Raw genomic sequence first — 21,580 nt, 5'->3', positions numbered from 1 at the left:
AAGCATGTGTTCAAACAGCAGAAGTTTTCCAAAAGCCTGAATGAATAAACAGGTAGTTTTTATTTCTTTTTCAGCTGAACGATAATGCAGCTTCATTTGCTGTAACTTAAAAAGCACCATGGGCATAGCACAGATCATTCCAAACATATATTGGAGCAGTGATAATCTTTAGCATACTGAATCTTGGGATGAAACCTATTGTAATGTGTTCCCCACAGTACCTCCTGTTTTAAAGAACCCTGTGTGATGTTCTACCTGCAAATTTATCTTTAACTGTTTCAGAGAACAGTTTTCAATTTAGTAAAAGACAACAAAAATGCATTTGAACAATAGAAACACTTGCATGTTTTATTCCTTTTTTAGAAAAATGATGTAGTAGCTGAGGGTGAAGAACAATCAGCATTTAAGAAAAAATAGTAGTCAGATCAAATTAATCTGCTACTGTTTCAGTGCATTTAAAGATTTACATTTGGTCACGATCACAGTAAATTGAGGTGATGATTCCACTTCCACCACTGTAATCTGATCTTAAACTAGATGTGTACCATTTTATACCATTATAGTCACTATGCACAATATATGTTGTGTGACATGACTAAAAATAAAAAACAGTGAGAGGTCAGAACTGGGTCCTGTTTCTTCATAAGATTTGATAACAAGAGTCTGGTTAATTGCTTTTTTAATTGTCAAAAACATAACAGAAATGCCTGACATTCTGATGATGGATCAAAGAGAATACAGGTTTTCTTGCTTCTCCGTATCTAGAGTTGGAAGTAAAACTGAACACTTCCACAAGGTACATTCTTGTTCCCCTTCAGTGCTTTAGTGTTCAGACTTCAGTGCCCGAAGTTGCTTTTGTATCAGACATTTCAAAGAGGAGTGAAAAAGGGCTAGTTCCCACTGTAGCTGTCACTTAGGGAGCCACCTTCTGAGCATGAGGCTCCCCTCAAAGTGCAGAACTGATCAGAGCTTATGAATTATTCTTAGTGGGTGAGGCAACAGAGGTTTTAAATGCACAGTCTGATAGCTGGGAGACCCTCAACTTCATCTAGAGCTTAAAATGGTTGCAGGACCAATGCTTTGGCATGTTGATTTGGAGGTAATATGTGGGAAAAATAAAAATAACTAGGATAAATGTATCTGCTCATCACTTAAGTGTCCTTAATCCTGGAGTATTGAAAACTCTAACTCCCACTGACGTTGTGAGAAGTGAGAGCTATTTTACACCTAGCAGATGGCACACTAGGGTACTGTAGGGTTCTGTACTAATCACTGTTCCTGCTGTATTTGAATTAGTTACCGTTTTTGTGCATTTTGGAGGCTTTTCCAAGGAGGCAGAGAGAACTGTTTTGTTTTAGTGATATCTTTCCATAGGGCAAGTCCTGCCTGAACAACCTAGTGGCCTTCTACGGTGGAGTGACAAGTGAAGAGCTATGGATGTCATCTGTCTGGACTTCTGTAAGGCCTTTGACACGGTCCCCCACAGCATCCTTCTCTCTAAACTGGAGGGATAGGAATTTAATGGGAGGACTGTTTGGTGGATAAGGAACTGGCTGGATGGTTGCATCCAGAGGGTAGTGGTCAATGGCTCAATGTCCAGATGGAGACCAGTGATGAGTGGTGTCCCTCAGAGGTCCGTACTGGGACCAGGACTATTTAATATCTTCATCAATGACACAGACAGTGGGATCGAGTGCACCCTCAGCAAGTCTGCAGATGACACCAAGCTGAGTGGTGCAGCTGACACGCCAGAAGGATGGGATGTGATCCAAAGAGACCTGGGCCAGCTGGAGATGTGGGCCTGTGAGAATCTCATGAGGTGCAACAAGGCCCAAGTGCAAGGCCCTGCACCTGGGTCGGGGCCACCCCCACTATCAATACAGACTGGGGGGATGAATGGTTTGAGAGCAGCCCTGCGGAGAAGAACTTAGGGGTACTGGGGAATGAAAAGCTGGACATGAGCCAACAGTGTGTGTGCAGCCAGAAGGCCAACCATATCCTGGGCTGTATCTAAAGAAGCGTGGCCAGAAGGTTGTGGGAGGTGATTCTGTCCCTCTGCTCTGCCCTGGTGAGACCCCACCTGCAGTGCTGCGTCCAGCTCTGGAGCCCTCAGCACAGGAAGGACATGGAGCTGTTGGAGCGGGTCCAGAGGAGGGCCACAGAAATGATCTAAGGGCTGGAGCAGGCTGAGAGAGTTGGAGTTGCTCAGCCTGGAGAAGAGAAGGCCTTGGGGAGACCTTACCACAGCCTTTCAGTATTTAAAGGGGGACTATAGGAAAGATGGGGGCACTCCCTTTAGCAAGGCCTGTTGTGACAGGACAAGGGGTAATGGTTTTAAACTAAAGGAGGGTAGATTCAGACTGGGTATAAGGAAAAAAATTTTTTACTGTGAGGGTGGTGACACACTGGCACAGGTTGCCCAGAGAGGTGGTAGGTACCGCATACCTGGAAACGTTCAAGGTCAGGTTGCACGGGGCTCTGAGCAACGTGATCTAGCTAAAGATGTCCCTGCTCACTGCAGGGGGGTTGGAGTAGATGACCTCCAAAGGTCTCTTCCAACCCAAACCATTCTAGGAATGTATGATAATAAATATAGAGTGTTCTATAGGGACTGTTTATGCTAGAGACAAAAATATGTTGTTTTCATTTTATTTCAGATGCTTCAAGCGTGCTCAGTCCAGCACCTACCTGTACCATATGCAGCATTTCCACCCCTCATTTCTAGTGACCCATTCCTTTTGCATCCTCCTCATCTCTCTCCACACCACCCTCCTCACTTGCCTCCTCCAGGACAATTCGTTCCTTTCCAAGCACAGCAGTCACGGTCGGTAAGTAATGCTTCTTACCCACTCTCCACAGAACTGGTGGGGCTGAATGGGTGGATACTGCTGATACCTGATTGAGGAAACAAAGACTTTGTTTCAAGTAATAGGCTTTTGTACTTACGCTTCCTTAGCAAGCCTGTAACCACTTAATGTGATGAACAATTTTAAAGTTCACCGTGTTTCTCTTCAGATTTCACCAGCAGTTGACTGTGCTGTTTCTTCATAGGCCTTTACTTCTGTCAAAATGATGTATATTTGCTTCACCAACTATTCCTTCAAGTATTTCTTTCCCAGGAAGTAGAAGAGAATCCAGAGGAGGTTGTTTACTGCAGTAGTGGTCTTAGAGAAAAGCTTAGCAGAGAGAAAAGAAAGCACAGAATCTTACTTTCATTGCATGCTGCTTTTGTATTACTTTTCAGTTGATTTTTAAATGACCAGTGCTTTTCCTACAACATATTGACCTTAGGTCATCAGATATATTCTGCAGCCTACAGTCTCCCTTCTCCTTTTTCCCCCCCACCCTCCCACTTATGAAAGTTACTGATGCCTTCTGCTAAAGCAGACTTGGCTTAGCGGTAGGGACTATCCAAACATGGTAAAATGTGACCCTGTTTTGAATTTGGGGGAAATGAGATTTTCAGTTCTGGCCTACAGCTCTTACCTTGTTTGCCCCTCTGACTAGAACTTGCTACTACACAGAAATACAAAACAGCTTAATTGTTACTTACAAACACTGCTAAGACTTCTCCATGCCATGTCTTAGGTATGGGTAGGGTTGTAATTGCTTTGTTATGATGATGGGAGGACATCTGGGAAAATATGGTTTTCAGTGGTAATTTTTATAAGACTTCCCTTTAGAAAATCTTGGGTTTTAGCTTCGGTTGCTTGTTGAGGTTATTGACTAGGCTTGCCTGTCAGCTTTCAGGTCAGGCAAAAAGCCTGTATTGTAGTGGTTTAAGGATACCTTGTGTTTAAAGTTTGCTCTGCATAACAAGGAAACAGAATATTCCTTTGGTTCCAGAAGGTGGCTTTCTTAGCTGAATTTCTTGAAATGGTGAAATTCAGTGTCAGGACCAGGAAGGTATTAATGAAACAATGATAATTCCTCATGATTTCTTGAGTGCTTTTGGGCCTGACTGATGTAGTACAGTTGACTAGATTACAGTACTGAACTAGAAACTCATGCATCTGAACCCTCTGGACTGTGTGTTCTTAGCAGGACTGCTTGCATGACCCTCCTAGGGAAGCATCTGCTTGATTACTAAATATCATTAGCAGTTTAATCCACTGGAGTTGCCATGTTTCCTCTCCACTTTTCAGATTTTCTAGCACAATTTCAGTTCTCGTCTATGGTTGTTTATTTTTTTCTCTCGCATAGTTGTACAGTGAGAGCAGCCTGGCAAGAAGGAGAGCAAATATTTATCCTGAAAAATGCAAGACACATGAAATTACAGCCACTCCTATATTTGCTAGATCGCATAAATTCCTGGTCTATAAGCATGGCTAGCTGGAAAAGGTGAATTTATATCAAATGTGTAGTGTTGTCTTTGCTTTTTGGTAGAGTAATGACACAGGAATTGTTCACAGAGTTACTTGTGTGAAACTGAGTACAATTATAGCTGTAATTTTTTTTTATGCTATAAAAGTGACCACAGCAGCTCAGAATATACAGCTGGGATTGAAGTTCTTTACTGGGGGAAAATTGCATCTCTATTATTGCAACAAAGCCTATGTCTTTTGGGTTTTTTTAGCCACTTCAAAGGATAGAAAATGAAGTAGAACTGCTTGGAGAACATCTTCCTGTAGGAGGTTTTACATACCCTCCCTCAGCCCATCCACCAACATTGCCTCCCTCAGCTCCTCTACAGTTCTTAACCCATGATCCTTTACACCAGGAGGTGTCATTTGGTGTAGTAAGTATTGGTTTTTGTGCTACATTCTCATTCATGGTCGTTACTCTATAAAACATTTAGATGATTACTGATAATGTTATCTGCGAAGTGTCATAGCAGTTACTTCAGAAACGTTCCATGTTGCCATACAGGCCAGGACTTCTGCAGAAACTTAGTACAGTTTAGAAAAGCTGCTGTCACTTTTAGCTAGTTCTTCACTGTATGCTGAGTTTCCACAAGTCAGGAAAGCTGGAACGCTTTAAAAACAGTTCTCCAGTGTTTGCAATTTGCAGGCAAGCAACTATATAGAGTGCTTCCATAATTTAGACTGCGCCATGTTATAAAGACAGCCCAGCTTGCTTTAAGCCAGCTTTCTGGGGATCTACATGCAGTTCAACTGCAGCAGCACAAAACCAATTAAACATGGTGCAGGATAGTCTGTGCTGAATTTTGTGCTCTGTGGTGTGTCCCGTATTGGTGCTACCTTTAGGATCTTTGTGGTGCACTTCAGTCTGCAATGATATTAGTCCTGAGATGGTTTTGTTGTTGTCATTCTTCTGTGTGTTTTGGTTTTTTGTTTTTTTTTTTTTTAAAAAAACAACTCTCCTGCCTGTGTAATGATTGAAGAAATAACTAGAAATCAGGTATAGGCTCTGAATCTTTTTTAATGTTTGACCTGTGCATCAGCTTACCAGAAAGTTTGAGTCATACTATTATTTAAAATTTTAAATGAAAATGAAATTTTATGCCCTATGACTACAGAATGTACAGATAACTTCTTTTTAATTAGTCTCCTTGAAGCCACACAACCTAGTTAAATGCTTGCTGCAGTTTTTATAAAGATTCAAATAAGTCTCCGCTCTTTAAAAAAAATACTCAGCTCATTGTAAACTAAAGGTGTGCAGATTTTCAGTGAGGTTTTCAGTCACTGTGTGTCACTCTGGAGACAAAGACACTTAAAAACTTCCATAAACTGCTTGGGTTGTAGTAAATATACTTGTTAGATGAATTACAGTCTAATCTCAGACATTTTAGTTGGAGTGAGGCTTTCTTGATTTCCAAGTTCAGTCTTCAGAGTAGATAATGAAAATAATACCGTGTTTTTGCATATTATATAGCACTTGGCCTCCCTGATGCTTCAGTTCTGGGTTGTATTTCCCTGAGGAGTAGAACAGAGGTGTATTACAAGTAATCATATGATCTTCTATAAGGCAATACTAAATCTATAAAATTTTACTTACATTAAAATTATGATGGAATGACTACATTTCTGATTCTCTTTCATTCAGTGAACACAACAGTTCCTAATTTGTTCTTAGATTGCAGAATTCACAAAGCAGTGAAACTGATTTTTGCTGTGTCTAGTTTGACATCTTACTTTCAAGAAAAAGACCCTGGCTCTTTTGCATTGTGTTTATATTCATAAGTAGATTTTATGTATGACCATGGCTACCTATTAATGTTTCCATTGTAATGTTAGTGGGTTTTAGGTTAGTCATTGGTGGTGTTGGGCTTTTGTGTTTTCTTAAATTTCTATTATGGATGAAGAAAAACATGTTAGTGAAGACTTCGAGTGTTCTTTGTTTAAAAAAAAAAGTCTCAAGGCCTTCAAATATGAATTCATTAGTGGTACATGAATTTTAGTCTTAAAAAGTACTAAAAAAATGTTAGTGCTTTGAATATTTCTGAAAAATTTAGTTTGCATTTAGTTTGCAAAGTGGAAATTTTTTACCATGCATGTCCCCATTTTAGTAGGTAATGCAAGGAATTTTGAACAATTATAATGAAAACTTAAATATACAAGTAAAGAACTTACCATGCAAATGAAAAAGAAGTATGACAATAAAGCCCTGTTTTATCCATGGAAAGAATACATTGAAGCTTTAGGCTTGACTGTTTCTTCAGGCATTGTCCAGCTGCAGAAACTGTACTGATCAAACTCTACACGTACATTTGAATGGCTTTAACCCTTCTTTAACATGAATGTAAATATATACCACTACTTAGAAGTTTTTTTGAAAAAACGGGTTTTTAAATCTTTTTAAAAAAGATTTTTAAAGGCTTCTTTACTCAACCACTTGTGCACAAGCCTGCATAATAGCACCAGGCCTAAAGCCTGGACTTTCATATTTACAAGAGAGTCGGTAGTTCAAGTCCTGTTTCCCAAACCAGACTAAGCACACAAGAGCGTGCAATGATTTCTGTTGTGTTACTACTTTTTCACATAGAATGGTATGATTGTGTATTATTGATGATAATCGTTTCAAATTGAGGCTCAAGTTCTTTCAGATTTGAGCAGAGGCTGGATTTTTTTAACAATGCTTTCTTGAAAGTGGTTTTCAGTATTCAGATTTCATTTTATTTCATGATTAAGAAAACAAAATGTTGAATCACAGACTCACAGACTGGATGAGGTTGGAAGGGAGGTCATCTGGTCCAAACCCCCTGCTCAAGCAGGTCCACCTAAAGCCTGTTGCCCAGGACCATGTCCAGTCAGCTTTTGAATATCTCCAAGGATGGAGACTCCACAACCTCTCTGGGCAACCTGTGCCAGTGCTCAGTCACCCTCACGGTAAAGAAGTGTTTCCTGATGTTCAGACGGAGCCTCCTGTGTTTCAGTTTGTGCCCACTGCCTCTGGTGTTGTCACTGGGCACCACTGAAAAGAGCCTGGCTCCGTCTTCTTTGCACCCTCCCTTCAGGTATTTATATACATTGATAAATGCCCCTGAGCCTTCTCTTCTCCAGGCTGAACAGTCCCAGCTCTCTCAGCCTTTCCTCATATGTGAGATGCTCCAGTCCCATCTTAGTGGCCCTTCGTTGGACTCTCTCCAGTATGTCCATGTCTCTCTTGTACTGGGGACCCCAGAACTGGACACAAGTTCCAGTTCCACAAGTTCCATTTGAAGCTTATTTTCTTCTTTCTTGCAGCCTTACCCACCTTTTATGCCTCGAAGACTCACAGGGCGCAGCAGATACCGATCACAGCAGCCAATACCACCACACCCTTACCATCCCAGCCTATTACCTTATGTGCTGTAAGTTGAAAGTATATTTGCTTCCATGTAGGCTATTAAGAAGTCACATGACTTTCAATAAGAGTCTCACGACTTTTTGTCATTGGGCTCTACCAGACAACAGGCATAGTTCAGCTGTCCCAGATAGGAGGAGGACTTGCATTTCTGTGTAAATTTTTCTTCCTATTTTGAGTAACATACACCCTTGAGCAACTTAAAAATACAAGTGAACGATTTTGTCTGGTGTAGTTTTCTAGGCTTTTTGAGGCACAGTAGCCTCTTCTTTCTGAGGTCTTTGTAAAATCTTGAGATTCTAAGACTTGATTCTTGGATACTCTTACAGAGGCATGGTTACACTGTAGGATAAAGTCCTAGGAGTCTTCACTTACGGAATAAATTCGTTTGGTTTGGTTCTTAATTATGAAACACAAGGGTGTGAGCTTTCTGTGAAGTGTTACTCTTCATTGGCTGAACTGCTAATCTGTTAGAACTGTGGAACTTCCGTTCTGCCTCTGATTAGCTGTTCCTGGAAAGCATGTGGGACAACTAACATTTAGGAATTATCTGTAGTGTGCTATGATAGACCCTCTGTGAGGGAGTTTGGGTACATGACATGAGGTTTATTACTAGTCTGTGTTCTGTTTTGGAAATAAATATGAAATGTTTGGAAAACAAAGATTATTTTCTGGTGGCAAAGGTAACATTAACAAGGAAATAATGAAACATTGGCACCAGATCTGTAGTTTCTCCCTGTGCAGTTTCAGATGTGGCAAGAAAATGGCACCAGTGAAGTTGTTAAAGTTTGTATCTTACAGCCTGAGAGTGATGTCATAGCTTCTTGCCTGTCCGTAGAGGATACTGTGGCACAGTAATTCCTGATGACTTCAGTGGGATTTTAGTATATTTTAGTACTGTAAATTTGTGATTTCTGTGTCTGAGCATTAAATTTTGACCCATAGGACTATTTTGGGGGATAAAAACGCTTGTTAAATACAAAAGCAGAAAAACATCTCTCTCTTGCCTCTCTATCTGAAGAGAATCTGCTTTGACTGACATCACAGTATGTGAGAAAAGTGAGTTTGTGCTTGCCTTTAGTATGGAAGTTGGTCCAGTAGCATATCCTATTTATCTTCATTGTGTGTTTTAGAGCTACAAAAGTTTCAAGGCTTTTGTATTGAAGAGCTAAGTAAGCTTAGGATTCCTTATCTTTGTTGATATTTTATCCACTTAAAGAAATAAAACATATTTAAAACCAGAATGTTAACTCACTGTGAGTTTTAGCTCTCCATAATCTGTGATGATCGAGAGATTAGTTTTTTGAAATAATGCTGAGCCTCATTGGAAGTATTGGTTGAGACACACATGCAATTAAAAAGGCAGCACTCTCAGTATCAAAAAGTGGCAGAATTAGCTTTTTCATTTGACTCTTTCATTCCAAATGCCTATTCTTGACTCAAACTTAACATTTTTAGCTGTTCTGAGAACCTGTTGATTTGAGGGGGATCAAAAAGGTAAATGCACCTCTGCCAGATGTTTCTGTGCTTTCCTTCAGCAAGATGCTGAACTTTATCATTGTTTGCTCTCATGGTAGATCAATGCTCCCAGTGCCACCTACAGTTGGACCAGCTTTCAGCTTTGAGTTGGATGTGGAAGATGGAGAGGTAGAAAACTATGAGGTTGGTGTGCAAACTACAACTACCTTTAAAGAAGAGATGTTAGCACAAGCTATATATAAAATTTCATATTTTGCTTTTAATTCTGCTTTTTTCTTTAAAATAAATGCAATGACTGTGAAGACAGAATCCAGAAACCATCTTTTCAGATGTTTTTGTAATACTGAATATTAGAAGTGCTTCACTTTATTTTTTGTCTGTTGCTCTTTCCCAGAATCTACCCTTCCAGGCTAGTAATCATTAAATTGTTCAGATTTTATGTTCTACATGCTACTTTTCTCCTTTTGAATTTTAATTCATTTTAAATATCAAACAAGTGAAGCACTTTCAAAAGTACAGGATAAGTTACTCGTTTTATGTGTGTAACTTTGCAGAATAGCGTTAATACAGAATAGTGTTAATGTCATAGGATTAATCAACCTAAATGTAACGTTTATAAAGCTGTCATACTGCCTTTTCTTCTTGTTCCTCAGGAGGGTACAATAGTTCACATCTGTAAATGTAGAACCCTCTTTAATATCCTAGATAATTACAGAGCAGTCCCAGCTATTGTGTCTTTGCTGGTTCTGAGACCACTGATTCCATTCAACTTCTCTTCATAGAGCCATCATCAACCCTTACTTTTGCATCTTTTCACATGGGCTCCCCTTAAGAGCTCTGTGTAGCTGAATGTTTTCAGTTTAACAATTACAACTTCTGTAACAACTTCTGTGCTAGTTCAGAATAAGCATCACCTTATTTCTGAGAATTCGGGCCCTAGGTTTGACAGTATTAGAAATTTCTTTGTGATCAGTACAGTTTGTTGCTTTCACCAAGTCTTCTAACTTTTCTATGCCTTGCTTCTCCATCACGTTTATAGTGATATTTTTCCTAGGTCCCTTATGAAGGAGTCCAAGTTACATACATAACAGAATGCAAATTATTTATGAGAGGCTTTTAATTGCAATGCTTGGCTTACAGAAAGTGAACATAAAATGTAGCAAAAAACGTGTTTAAGGTTTGATGGTATGTATTTGTTTTCCAGATTCAGGATAAAATCTGTGTTTTCAATTCAGCTAGCCCAAGATGTGGAGCAGGAATCAGAACCTGTCTCATTAAATTCTTGGTTTCTCTCACAAGACCAAACCTGCATATTCTTAGGAAACAAATTTGTTGATGATGTAGTAGCACTATTAATTTCACAGTGGAGTGAGGGGATCCTTCAGAAGCAAAATACTTACCAAGTTGTGCATGCAGCCACAGGACTAATTGGAAGTTGGGTCCTGGAGGTTCTGAAATCCCAAGAAGAATGTCTTACATAATTAGAAAGATCATGGAATTCTGAAAGAATTCTCATGGGGGCTTGTGTTGTAGGGGAGAACTAAGGTTCTAAATATTTCTTAACCGAAGGGTGTTCTGTGCTGCCAGGTGGGGTAGTGAGGTGTAATGGCAGCCCCACCTTTAGTGGAACCAGAGCCCATTTGAGCACTGAATTTTTAAATGTCTGGTTTCAATGTTCTGCAGGCACTGCTGAATTTGGCAGAACGTCTGGGAGAGGCCAAACCACGAGGATTGACAAAGGCAGACATTGAACAGCTCCCATCCTACAGGTTCAATCCAAACAACCACCAGTCAGAACAGACATTGTAAGTATATTGGTCTCTTTCAAAGGTCCATAATTTCGGTGACTATATTTTCATTTAACTTCAAGCCTGAGCGAGACCAGAAGGGCTTTAAAAGCAGTCATGTCAGTAAACAGTTGAATTTTTTTTGTTTTTTCTTGGATTGCTTTCTAGATCAAATACTACTTATCCTTACTTTAAAACCCCTATTTAATCCCACATCATTTAGCTATGTTTCAATTTAGTTCCTCAGCATTTAAAAAACTAAAGAAGGGTGTTCTAGGTTTTGTTCAGCATACAGCCATTAAAGTGACATTGTCAACTTGGAATTTAGCCTGTGTTAAAATAGCTTCAAGTGTTGAAGTGTCAAGTGCTCTTGGTAGAGCTTGGTCAGTGGTTTAAGAGTGCATCTTCTTATATTTTAAACCCATTAACTTACTGCGTTTGAAAGATCTGCACAACCAAGTGGAAAGGGCAGTATAGATAAGAAGGTAGTTAAAGGGAATTAGTACCAAATGCTGTCTGATGTTTGAACCTTGGTGTAAGGGTTTTTCTCTGATACTCCAGCTTCAGTGTTCCTCAGTGTGACTTCCTAGTACCAGTAGGAAGTAAACTTTATAGATCATTATCTCTGCCCTTTTGAATTTTGATTAAACATCTGTTCTGTTGATTGGGTCTGTGAACTCCTGTGAGCAGCAGCACTTGCTTTGTGATTTGAAAGCACAGAAGAAAAGGAAAAAAAAAAAAACAGCAGCAATTCTCAGTTTACGGTGTCACACTACACATCTTCAGTCACAGATATAGATAACTGTAGCTACTCAAGGGGTAAAAGTGCTACCATGCTGCAGTCATACCTGTAAAGTTTTGTATGGAATAGGTATTTGTTGTTCTTACATAGCAGATACATTTGAACTTTGTTGTCTTTTTTAGGTGTGTGGTGTGCATGTGTGATTTTGAGTCAAGGCAGCTACTTAGAGTCTTACCCTGTAACCATGAGTTCCATGCCAAGTGTGTCGATAAATGGCTGAAGGTAAAAAAAAAAAAAATAAAAAAATCTTACCTTATAGAGAATTCATTATGTAGTTTGGGGGTAGGGGAGGTATTTTGCTGTTCTACTTCATCTTTTTTCACATTTCTAATACTTAAGCTAGAAATGCCAACACAGTGGAAGCACTGCCTATTTATGCTATTTTTCTAACAAATGATGAAGGAATGTTCTTTATTTAACATTTGGAACAAGGAAAAATGAATATGATGATAATTTTTTCATTGACAGATCTTACTGTGTTTTCCATTTGCACAAAACAACGAATTCAAGTATTCTGTGAAATTAAACAAGTCTTGAAAACAAAAAGTAACATAATAATATAGGAAGTATGAATTAGAGTTTCTGTGATGATGGTGGCTTTAGCTGTTCTACAAACATGCATAGCAAGAATGTTCCTTCCTGACTTTACTATTAACATCAGGTTCTGTGGGAAATAAGATCTATTATGTGTGTACATAATGTGTGTATGCATATATAAATATATACAGAAATGTAATATATATACAGAAAGAAATTACGGTTTTACAAAATTATTATATATCCTTCCAAGAGAATTTGAGCAGAAAAGAAAGGATCTAGAATCAGGGCAGCCCAGTAAGAGTACAGAGAAAACAGCAGCAGTACGGAACATGTGAAGAACAGGGAATACAAATAAATAGATGATCATACACACAGACATCTCTACAGCTGCAATAGCCAGATCTACTGCCACCAAGGTATTGATCCCAACCTCGCCTCACCTTTTTTTAGTATTTTATCCTATTCAGAGTTAGTCTAATCTGTGTGTAGTCTGTTGTGTAGAACACTTGAAACTGCAGTGATCCTATGTTAATACAGGATACAGTCCCTAGAGAATTATGGATGCTGTCTGTTGTTTTGGAAAAAGAAATTAAAACCCCTTGCCTTTACTGGTTCATAAAAGCAAGAAAATGCATATCTTAGGCATACACTAAAATATTTGGTGCAGAGAATGAAAAAATCAAGTTAATATTGACAGCATTCTTTTGGCTAACAAGATATCAAGAATAATGAGAAGGATTTTTAAAACTGGGATATGAAATTGCTCTTGGGTTACAGCACCCACAGCAGTCTAAGGCTTCTACAAAATCTAAGGCCAGTGTAAATATTTCCACAACAATGCTCATAACTTTTAGTAGAGTTGGTGTCCTTCAGTATCTTAATCCATATATATACTTGAGAGTCAGCAAGAGGATTGTAAACGCCTAGTTGTTTTATTGTCAGATTAAAAAGCCACACACACACATAATAATATCAATATATCTATGCTAGATGTATGCTGTTTTATCCAGTAACTGCAAATCAAAAGTAGATTATACCTAGTCAAGTGGTATTCTCTGGTGTCTCCCTACTCCTCTCACAGAGCATTCACACTAGATTTGTAGTCTTTTCACAGCATGAAACTTTAAGTCATTTGGGGTGTGGACAAAGTATCCAGGGATGGTATTCACTCCATTTTATGAAAAAAGAATTAAGGTAATTTGACACAGCCTGTGAGGCAGTGGATGCTATAGGTATATATAGGTTAAATTGATTATATAGATATTAAAAAAGATGGCTCTTTCCAGGCTATTAGTGCAAAAAAAATATACCTATGATTCATGGAGCCCCTGATCTGCAGATTGCTGGAAGTTAGAAGAATGTGTCAGGGGAATATCATGCATGCTTGTCCTGTTTGTATACTCTTTCTTACCAGACATTGGTCTTAAGAGTCAGACAACTATGTTGAATTAAGCTTTTTTGGGACTCAGTGTGGGCAGTTCTACAGTTAGATTTATTACTTTCAACTCATAATGAACTGACAATTTAATTCAAAACAGCAAAGTGAAACATGCAGATTTAGTTTAATCTTTATTTTCATAATCATAGATGTACTGTGGTAGTGGTGAAACAGCTTTTTTCTGATGTTCCTGTCTTAGCTTAGAAATTGTGTTTTCTAATAGGTCTTCAAGTGTGGTATCTTCTAAAGGTTGTCTTATCATACAAAGACTCTATAAGCATAAGAGTGTCAGCTATGTGGGGGAATGAGGTGAAAGAGATGCAATCTAAACCTAAAGGGAGTGCAGTTATACTCACTAAAACTGCCTGTATGATATCATCGTGTATTCTAGAGCTGGGTACAAAGTAAGCTAGGCAAGGTTAAAGCATCATAGTGTAGGATTGCTAAGGCAATATATTTATATCATATGTGTTTAGTTACACTGGTATTGAGTATGGAAATAAAGATTATTTTGCTTTGCAAAAATACAAATTACCTGTAACAGAAGCCTATTTTAGTCTCTGTCTAAACTTGGTTACAGTTAAGCAGCAAACATATGTAAGTGGGGATAATGGGAAGATATTTTGAGCTATAGTTTTCCTTCTGTCCATTCCTTTATGTATGTGACAACTTGTTTTATATGTTTATAGTATAATCATGTTCACATCCACTTAATTCACATCATCTAGCCAACATTATGTTGATAAATTCTGCAAGAGAAGGTAAAAATTGTACCTTTCAGTAATTTTAACTTTTTTGCACAAGGTAAAAAAAAAAAAGTTACCAGTTTGTCCCTGTGTTTTACTGATTTAATCATGTCTCCTTGAAGAAATTGTTTGCTATCTAGGAATATTTCTAGAAGTAGTTTTAGAACTGTGGAGTCAAGTTGATTCTTTTTAAGTATCAACATGTTCATTACTGAGATTTAAATAAGAGGTTAGTGATCCAATCTGATTATTTTTTTTTAAATGCTTATTCCACTGTCTGTTGGTGATGGAGCAAAAAAAAGGTATCTAAGAAAGTTTTGTGGCTTGTCTATCTATGCATTATAGGTTTGAACTGCCCTGTAGCATAACGCTATGTACAGTACCACCTTTTTAGGTAGTGTGACCAAATGAGAGGAAATATTCTTTTACACTGCCTTAGATTGCCCACTTTAAATTATACGTCCCTGAATAAGCAAGGTAAAAGACTTGTGAAAGAACTTGTATTACAGTGGAGGAAACAATTAATAAGAGGGAGGTTATCCTTTTGCTTTTCATAGTATTGTCGTCTCCCGTATTTCACAGTATTTGATTATTTCTTAATATCCTAAATCCTTTAGTCAAATATGAATACATGAGAAATCTGGTTTTTTGAAAAGTAAGAGTTAGTCATCATTCCAAAGGAAAGCTTGAAAACATTACCTGTCTTCACGATGAGGATTTAAAATAAGGTAACAAGGAAAGCTTTCCTTTATATTTAATGTTCTGGTAGGAAATGCTGTATTATAAATGAGAAAAGACAAGCCATAACTATAGTTTAACTTGGTTCTATTGGACTACCACCAAAGTAGTGCAGTGCTTTTTCAGAAGATCTAGGAACCCTACGGATTCATCACATCATCAGATTCATCACAATTCATTACATTACAGATTCATCACAACAATCCCATGCAATGCTATAGGCCTGGGGAGGAGTGGCTGGAGAGTTGCCTGGCCAAAAAGGACCTGGGGGTGTTGGCTGACAGCCGCCTGAACCTGAGCCAGCGGCATGCTCAGGTGGCCAAGAAGGCCAACAGCATCCTGGCTTGTATCAGGAATAGTGTGGCCAGCAGGAGCAGGGAAGTGATCATGCCCCTGTACTCGGCCCTGGTGAGGCCGCACCCTGAATACTGTGTTCAGTTTTGGGCCCCTCACTACATGAGAGACATTGAGGTCCTGAGGCAGATCCAAAGAAGGGCAACGAAGCTGGTGAAGGGTCTGGAGAACAAGTCTTATGAGGAGCACCTGAGTGAAGTGGGGTTGTTTAGTCTGGAGGAGACTGAGGGGAGACCTTATTGCTCTCTAGCTACTACCTGAGAGGAGGCTGTAGTGAGGTGCCTGTTGGTCTCTTCTCCCAAGTAACTTGTGATAGGACAAGAGGAAAAGGCCTCAAGCTGTGCCAGGGGAGGTTTAGGTTGGATATTAGGAAAAATTTCTTTACTGAAAGAGTGGTCAGGCATTGGAACAGCCTGCCTCAAGAGGTGGTGGAGTCACCATCCCTGGAGATGTTAAAAAAACGTGTGGATGTGGCACATCTGGACACAGTTTAGGAGGAATGGTAGTGTTGGGTTGACATTTGGACTTGAAGATCTTGGAGGTCTTTTCCAACATTAATCATTCTATTCTATTCTGTTGTGTCATTCTAAATGCAGTTTACTTTAGCTATAAATTTCTATAAAATATAAAAATATAAATCGGTTAGTTCATTGTGCAGCGCTCTCTTCTTACAGTATGAAAAGTAAGTTTGCCTAAAAGAGTGGCCAGTTAGAAGGTCAATATTACAATATTATGTCCACCTTACTCCTCTTTTAGCACCAGAGTCATGTTAAATGCCAGGAAGGTGGAATGAATTTCAGGAAAGGCACACGAATGCAACTAAATTTAAAACAGATATTCATATAGTATCCTGAAAAGTTATTTAAGTAGTTCTGCAGTGTCCATGAATATTTATTTTATCCTGGCACAGTGGATTTATTTTGGCAGTTTCTATCAGGAAGTGACTCCCACTGAATGTTCTGTTTCGTGCTACAAGTTGTAGATAATTATTATCTAAGCAAATATCTCTTGATTCATTAGTCCACTGAATTTTGAAGAGCATGTCTTTTTATTTTAAAAATTATGTTAGCTGAATTATGTCTACAATAATGCAAGGACAAATTAGTGACCAAGTGATGGCATTGTCCTCAAGTAATTTCAAAACTGCTAGTGAAAGAGCAATAAATTAATTCTGAATTCACTCTCCAAACCATGCTTTACAAAAACTATAAGCCTACGATATAAATTATAAAACAGTAATAACAGTAGTAATTGACAGAAAAAATATACCCTTATTTTAACTTGCATTACAAAATAATTCATTGGCATTCATTGTTTGGATTTTAAATTTGCGGCAATGATTTCTGAACTCTGGCCTGCAGAGTGACATTTCTTGATGCTCTCACTGATATTTTCATTGAAAAATTTGGGTACCTTAGAAAAACTTGGGGTTGACAGTGGTTGCTGGCAGTTTTGGTAACTATGAAATAGATAATTTGGGGTAGGGAAGAGTTGTCTTCACTCTGCCCTTTGCAAAGGAAATGTTTAATCACATATTTTACATATTTGTTTTGGGCTTTTTCTCATCATTTGCCAGAATGAAATTAGTCTTTATTTGAGAAGGGGAATAAGAAGGCAGAAATGTTTTCCCAGTAGTTTAAGGAATGTTACTTCTCATCTGTCTTATGGTTTTAAGGAAGCTATAAAAGTAAAAGAGTCACAGGACATATTTTCACTGAGTCCTTTACTGAAGGGCTAAATTTAGACCTGCTTGTGCATGTTGCTTGAATACCTGTTTTGTCAGGTTGTCTTCTCTCCCGCCCCAGCCTTTCTCTTCACTAAAACCCCTTCCCTTTTTGCCTCATCTGCTTTCAGCTTTGATCAAGCCTATCGGATGGGTTTCTCTGAGAATAATTGAATAGAGTGTGAAGAGATGTGTTCCCTGACTAGTAGAGCTTGTGACAACATGACACCCTCATATATGACATTTATTTGCAGCCAAGACATTCATTTGGTTTTGCTGGGTTTCTCTGCAGCACGCAGTACAGCTTCTTAGTTGCATCCCTCTGATTGCAATATACTACAACTATGAATCTGCATTAATAAAACCACCATCACTTAGATAAAGCCTAGTTTTGTTTTTGCTTTATCTTTAAAGATAAAAGGCATAATTTTTTAAAAACATAATTTTGAATTGGCGAACTCACCACACCACTCTAACATAACAAAACAAACTAAAAAAAGGCTTAAGCGCACTTTGTCTTCTCTTGTTTTGAGTACTCCTGAATTCCTTTTCAGTACTCGAGGTTGCTACCTTCAGCACTCAGTATGGTCACAGATGTTGTGTCATATGCACATTACCTTAACGATGTGTTTGTCAAGACCTTTGTCAACACCTGTCAAATCCTCTCTTGTTTCTGATTTTACAGGCAAATCGTACCTGCCCAATTTGTAGAGCTGATGCTTCGGAAGTGCATCGTGATTCAGAATGACCAACCTTAAGAGCACAAATCTGGTTTGGGTGTTCCTGGTCACATGTATATATGAACTATTTATTGAACTTACCCATGTGGCTTCCAGCCTACCCTTTACACGAAAGGGTCAATGGACCTTACTTTGCACTGTGTGACTTAATCAATTACAAAGCTTATAACTAGTCTTCACAGTTATGGGATTGTTATACTAACAGTGTGAATGGAACTCCAAAGATATTTTTTTTTTTTGCTTAATTTTGTGTGTGCACTAACATTCCCTGGTTTTTGTGTGATCATTCCGAGTGTTGCTGCAAGATTACTGTGGATGTGATCTTTTAGCATGTGCTTTTATATAAAAGAAAAAGGAGGGGAAAAAAAAGTGGTAGCTCCAAACAATATAGCAATCTACCTTATATAGAGCCTTCAGATACTGTGAGTGGGAATGAATGGTGTGAATGTGTTTGCTTGTGAGAGGGTGTGTGAAGTGTGCTTGTGAGTGAGTGTGCATGTGTGTTTGAGAACCTATATACCAGCATGTACTGAGAACGTGTGTGTGTAGTAATAATTATGCTGCAATGTATAATCTTGTGTGTTATTTAAACAGTACTAGTACTGTACACTGGTTCCTTTCCTTGTGTTTGCAGTTGCACACTGAATGCAATGGGTGCAGCAATTACAGATGTTTAGTATTTCCTCCCCAATGTACTAACAGGTATAAAGACCTTTCTACCTACTATTTAAGCAGCTGTTATGCTTCCCCTTCATTGGAGGCTTTAAATGTGTACCACTAAAGAGTGCATTGATTGTTCATACATGAGTAACCTTGGGGTTTTTAGCATATGTTATAAAGTCTCGGTTTTTAAATGGCTGATTTACAAGTTATTTTATTAATGTAAAGTTGCAATATCGCACAAATCATTTAGCAATATTAACATTTTCAGTTGCTAATATGAATGTCAATGCTTTCTGTTCTCCTTTTAAATTTTTCTAGCTGGGTTTGCCAGTTACGTGCTTCTTCCATGAAAGGAAGCAGGAAGGACACTGAGGGTCTTGTGCAACATCTCTTCACTTTTGACCATTGTACTTGCTTAAGAACATAATCTTTTAGCTGATAAACACTGGCTTTAATCACATACATTCTTTGTCATTTACAAGGGAGTTTGTATACAACTAAAATAACTTGTAAAATATTACAATTTTATTCCTGCAACTTCATGAATAAAATAAAATTTTTAGCATTTTCTCAGAGAAGTAGAACTTTTGATTTCTTTAATTGTATCACAGGAGAAAGGTGGTTTTTGATCACCAACTGTAGAATTCAGTTGCCCTGATGCTGCTTCTTGCCCTTTCTTATTTCATGATGACTGTAATATGAAGAAGGAACTCCCTTGCTTTTTGCAATCAAGCTCCCAGTGCGCTCCACTAAGGAGAAAACTGGAACGCCTTCCAGGACAGTGCTGTGAAATCGGAGGTGATAAACCGGTATTCAAGTGCTCTGAATAATGTTTTATTTGGGCTATTGAAAAAAAAAAAAGTTTCATTTATAACATTCAGACTGTTAGCATCTTCGATATGTTCTAGCAAAATATCTAGGTCTACGTATACCATAGTTATTCAAAGGATGCACTTTTGCAACAAAATTCTGCTCCTAAATTCAGTGTCGTTACTTTGGTTGCAGCAGCACGAGTGGCACAATTAGCAATATTGCTGCAACTTGCTGCCAGTCTCAGCTTTAAGTTTACTTTTTATAATTTCTGATGCTTTTGTATGCTGCTGTGCTTCAGTATCAGTTAAAATTTCAAACAGTGTTAGATGTTCTCCATGCTGATTTCTCTCTTTGAAGATTCTACAGACCAGTCACAGCTCTTGGTACAGATAAAATAAAAGCACAATTTTGCCCTATTTCAGATGCTCTTCCCTCTGTTCAGTTACACAGGTAGCTCTCAAAAAGAGTGAGTCTTTCCATACCTATCCATACTTAAGATCACTAAATAAATAAAAATGCTGTTACATCAACATCAGAATATTGGAATTTTTCCTCTCTTCCAGTGGAGTTAAAGAATAGGCTTTTCACAATAACACCTATTTTTTTAACAAATAAAATAATGTTATTTAAAAAGCATATGCCATATATGTCTTAGAAAACTTAGGCTCTTTTATATAGCTGCAGAAGAAAAAATTATGTTTGTACAGATTTAAACATAACCAACACTACTGTGCTCAGTATTCAGTTTGAAGCATGGAAAGAGGCCACACTTTCTAAGCTAGATGCAAATGAACAAGGCACTCTTCTGAAGCCAAGGGAAAGTAGTCGACTGTCTTTCTGGAATTGGAGAAATCTTGATGAGTAATGTCCCTTTTTCCCCAGTAAAACTCTGTGAGGCAGTGGGAGGTCTAGGAGATGGAGGGTCTAAGCTGTTTGTTGCACTGTTTTGGCTCATCTCTTCTGGAATGGTTCTTCCGTTTGCATGGGACTCTTGCAGATGTATGTGGACTTGCTTCCTGTGGTTAGTGTGTGTAAACAGCACACATGCGTGTGTTCTGAATCAGCTCAGACAAGCTACAACCAAGTCCTTTCTGTTGTGGCTGTCAAGGGAGGGGGATTCATGTTCAGCTGTTAACTGCCATGTGTTATGCACATTTGTGTATAATTCTGCAGCCTGCCATGGTGCCTGGCAGCACCTGAATTCAGCAAGACTTTTTTTATATTCCTTGCCTTTCTGCCATCACCTGGCTCATTCTTCTCAAAAAAAAAAAACAAAAACAAAAACCTAAACTGTCATACATTTGCTTTATCATATTGGCACTGCTGTGTGTTTTGCATAAACTGTCAATTTAATTTGACATTTTAGTGGATATCAAGGCCTACAGATAATTCCAATGTCTCACTTTGTGGCTTTCTGTACAAAAAACTTAAAGCCTTTTACTGTATGCCATTATGTACAGGCTCTTGAATGTGATTTCACAGCTGTTAACACATTGTGTAATACTTGGGATGAGATTTACCAACCCTTTAAGTTTAATAGTAGAAAACAAATTATTGACTGAGTTATCTTTGGGCCTGTGTAAAAACTGTGGGTTTTTTTCTTTGGTACATTGTTACCTCATTTTGCTACTTGTGTTTCAGATTTGCTAATGATTATGAAAGCATATGGGTTTTGTTGGAATCATATTTTGTGAAGTGTTTTCTTTGAATCATACTCTATTGTATCATTTAACACGTAGTTTTAAATGTATTATAAATATCTGTAACCAAATCATTTGAAGGCTTGATAAATTTTTAACAAAATTTGTACATTTTTTATGAGAGTTACTAGTAATGCTTTACTAGGTAGTGCAATGAATTTTTATTTTTAATCCCTGTGCCCAATTTTGGAGTTGAGAGAGTTGTTCAGTAATAAATGTATGATGTACACTTACACAATTTTGTCCTGTTCTTTCTTTCAATAAGAGGTGCATTGTTTCCTTTCATTATTTTGCATGTTTCTATGCATGAT

General features: G+C 38.2%; 1 protein-coding gene across 3 annotated transcripts in view; it reads left to right on the top strand.

Moving 5' to 3' along the window:
* Positions 1 to 20,853, top strand: part of RNF38 (ring finger protein 38) — a 127,332-nt gene extending 106,479 nt beyond the window's left edge. For all 3 annotated transcript variants that reach the window (XM_064439510.1, XM_064439509.1, XM_064439512.1), the window contains 7 exons: positions 2,658 to 2,828; positions 4,577 to 4,738; positions 7,647 to 7,753; positions 9,324 to 9,408; positions 10,909 to 11,030; positions 11,937 to 12,036; positions 18,039 to 20,853. In XM_064439510.1, the coding sequence (XP_064295580.1) occupies positions 2,658 to 2,828; positions 4,577 to 4,738; positions 7,647 to 7,753; positions 9,324 to 9,408; positions 10,909 to 11,030; positions 11,937 to 12,036; positions 18,039 to 18,101 (810 nt within the window). In that variant the 3' untranslated portion in view covers positions 18,102 to 20,853. The remainder of the gene's footprint in view (positions 1 to 2,657; positions 2,829 to 4,576; positions 4,739 to 7,646; positions 7,754 to 9,323; positions 9,409 to 10,908; positions 11,031 to 11,936; positions 12,037 to 18,038) is intronic.
* Positions 20,854 to 21,580: the final 727 nt, after the last annotated feature.

This window comes from Phalacrocorax carbo, chromosome Z, assembly GCF_963921805.1.
Source record: "Phalacrocorax carbo chromosome Z, bPhaCar2.1, whole genome shotgun sequence".
Lineage (NCBI taxonomy): Eukaryota > Metazoa > Chordata > Aves > Suliformes > Phalacrocoracidae > Phalacrocorax > Phalacrocorax carbo.
Note: the sequence above shows the minus strand (reverse complement) of the source record. Positions and strands in the feature narration are given on the sequence as shown.